Source organism: Mus caroli, unplaced genomic scaffold (assembly GCF_900094665.2).
Source record: "Mus caroli unplaced genomic scaffold, CAROLI_EIJ_v1.1 scaffold_23282_1, whole genome shotgun sequence".
Lineage (NCBI taxonomy): Eukaryota > Metazoa > Chordata > Mammalia > Rodentia > Muridae > Mus > Mus caroli.
In genome coordinates, this window is record NW_018389392.1 from 4744 (window position 1) to 7418 (window position 2675).

The 2675-nt window shown below is 39.8% G+C and overlaps 1 protein-coding gene across 1 annotated transcript; it reads right to left on the bottom strand.

Moving 5' to 3' along the window:
- Positions 1-696: 696 nt before the first annotated feature.
- Positions 697-2640, bottom strand: LOC110288083 (zinc finger protein OZF-like). The gene has a single exon (XM_029473811.1). The coding sequence runs from the start codon at positions 2299-2301 to the stop codon at positions 1033-1035; it is 1269 nt and encodes a 422-aa protein (XP_029329671.1). The 5' UTR covers positions 2302-2640; the 3' UTR covers positions 697-1032.
- Between the last annotated feature and the right edge of the window lie 35 nt (positions 2641-2675).

The following is a 2675-nucleotide window of genomic DNA, read 5'->3' on the forward strand; positions in this document are numbered from 1 at the left end:
AACTTGTACTTGTAACTTCATTTGCGTCCTCTCACTACAGCCTTCTCAGTGAGAAAATTATTTAAAATGATATAATTATATTCAACCCCTTAGCACTGCTCAACAATAACAAAACCAAATTACACTGAATGGGTGATCAGTTGGGGTGGGTATGTGACTGTGAGCTGCTGCACACAGGTTCTGGGAACTAAATTCAGATCCTATGCAATATCAATACATGCTCCTAACAGTTGAAACGTGTGTGCAACATTTTTAATACTAGAAAATATTCCTTATAATTAGTTACAGTNCCTAAGAAATGTAAGAAAAAAAGTCTTATTCGGGATTGGTGGCAGGGCTCAGCAGGTCTCCAGTCTGTCAAAGTACCAACTCTTGAAGGTTGTCTTCTGACCTCCATTCATATATACATTTGCAAATAACCACAAATATATCACCTCACTCTCACTCTCTCTCACATACACACACAAATTAAGAAAACCCCAAAATTTTGTTATTTGGAAAAATACACATCACACTGGATTGTGGTAGTGCGTGCCTGTGATACAGCACTTGGGAGGCAGANGCAGGCAGATCTCTTTGAGTTTGAGCACAGCCTGGTAAAAGGAGCATGTATTAGGACAGCCAGGGATACCCTGTATTAAAACAAACAAAAACAAACACACAAACAAACAAACACAACACAACACAACAAAAAACTAACACTGATACATTTTTAATTTCACATCAAATACAACTAATCAAAACCGACTTGAAGGGCTGGCATGAGTGTGTTCTTGCCCCAAACCTCATGCAAATAAGGCAAACGATAAACAAACAGTCTCAAACCCAAGTTACTAGTTACACATAGCTTACCCAGGTACAAGTTCTACCCAATGGGTTTCTTTCCATGATGAGATTTTTCATGCCTTTGAAAGTGTAAGAAGCATGCAAACGCTTTCCCACACTGGTTACATTCGTAGAATTTCTCTCTAGTACTATGAGTTCTTTCATGTATTTGAAGGGATTTGGAAAAGGTGAATGCCTGCCCACACTTTATACACACATATATGGTTTCTCTCTAGTGTGAATTTTTTCATGCTTGTGATGAGCACTAGAATGGGTGAAGACTTTCCCACAATATTTACATGTATAGGGCTTCTCTCCAGTGTGAATTCTTTCATGCTTTCGAAGGTATGAGGAAAGTGTAAACCCTTTCCCACACTGCTTGCAAACGTAGGTTTTTTCTGCAGTATGAATTCGTTCATGGCTGTAACAGTAGCTAGCAATGATAAAGGCCTTCCCACAATGTTTACATGCATACAGTTTCTTTTCACTGTGAATTCTTTCATGTTGGCGAAAGTTTGAGGACCGTCTAAACACTTTGCCACACTGAGCACATGTATACCGTTTCTCTTGAGCATGGCGTCTTTCATGGTTTTGAAGGTATGAGGAAAGTGTAAACCCTTTCCCACACTGCTTGCAAACGTAGGTTTTTTCTGCAGTATGAATTCGTTCATGCCTGTAACAGTTGCCCTCACTGATAAAGGCCTTCCCACAATGTTTACATGCATANAGTTTCCTNTCACTGTGAATCCTTTCATGTTTGCGAAGGTTTGAGGACCGTCTAAACGCTTTGCCACACTGAGCACATGTAAACCGTTTCTCTCGAGTATGGCGTCTTTCATGCTGAAGAAGTTGATGAGAATGAATGCATGCTTTCCCACAATGCTTACATATGAAACTCCGTTCTCTTTTGTGAGTTTTTTCATGATCATGACGGGCCATGGAATACAGGAAAGTTTCACCACAGTGTCTACATGAGTATGTTTTTTCTCTTGTGTGAATTGTCTGATGTTTGGTCTGGTGACTGGAATTAACAAAGGCTTCTCCACATTGCTTACACTCAAGTGGTTTTTCTCCAGTANGGATCCTTTCATGTATTTGAATATAACTTTCTCCCTTTAAGGTTTTCTTAAATTGTTTACACTCATGTACCTCATCTCCAGTGTGGGCTCTCTTAGAATCTTGATGAGGCGTAAGATTCCTGTAAGATTCATAGGTCTGTGTATTTTCACAAATGTTCTCTGTGGCAGGAACACTCTCAAGTGTATGGAAGGATTCAGAATAGGTGGCATCTTTCCAACATTTTTCACGTTTGATAGCTTTTTCCACNAGTTCCTGACATCTGTATGGTTTCTCTTCATTTTGACCTCTAAGGAGCACATCTGAGGATGAGTGACCATTGATGTCTTTTACATTCACACTGCTTTCATAAACCGTGACTGCAGGATGACTCTCCCCATTAACAATATGCTCTGTCATCTGTTGGTGAGTCTTTCCACACTGACTGCTATGTTCATAGTCACAGAATTTCTCAACCACCTGAATTCTAATTGAGAGAAAGAGAGAAAGAGAGAAATGATTGCTGTTTTATGACTAGGTAGGTACTACATGATGGACTTTGTGGCCTCTACCTGTTAGTGCAGTCAGGATTCAGGAGACAGTGGCAGAAAGTGAGCACAAACTAGGCCTGTTCCAAGACAGGGGAAAAAAGGCACTGAGTTTATTACCATTACAATTTATAAACATAAAAGAACTGAGCACTTGGCAAGAAGTGCTGAGGACAGCATACAATCATAAAAGGTTCTGTAGGCTTAGTTTCATAAACATTGTCTCTGACACAGTTAACAAAGGTG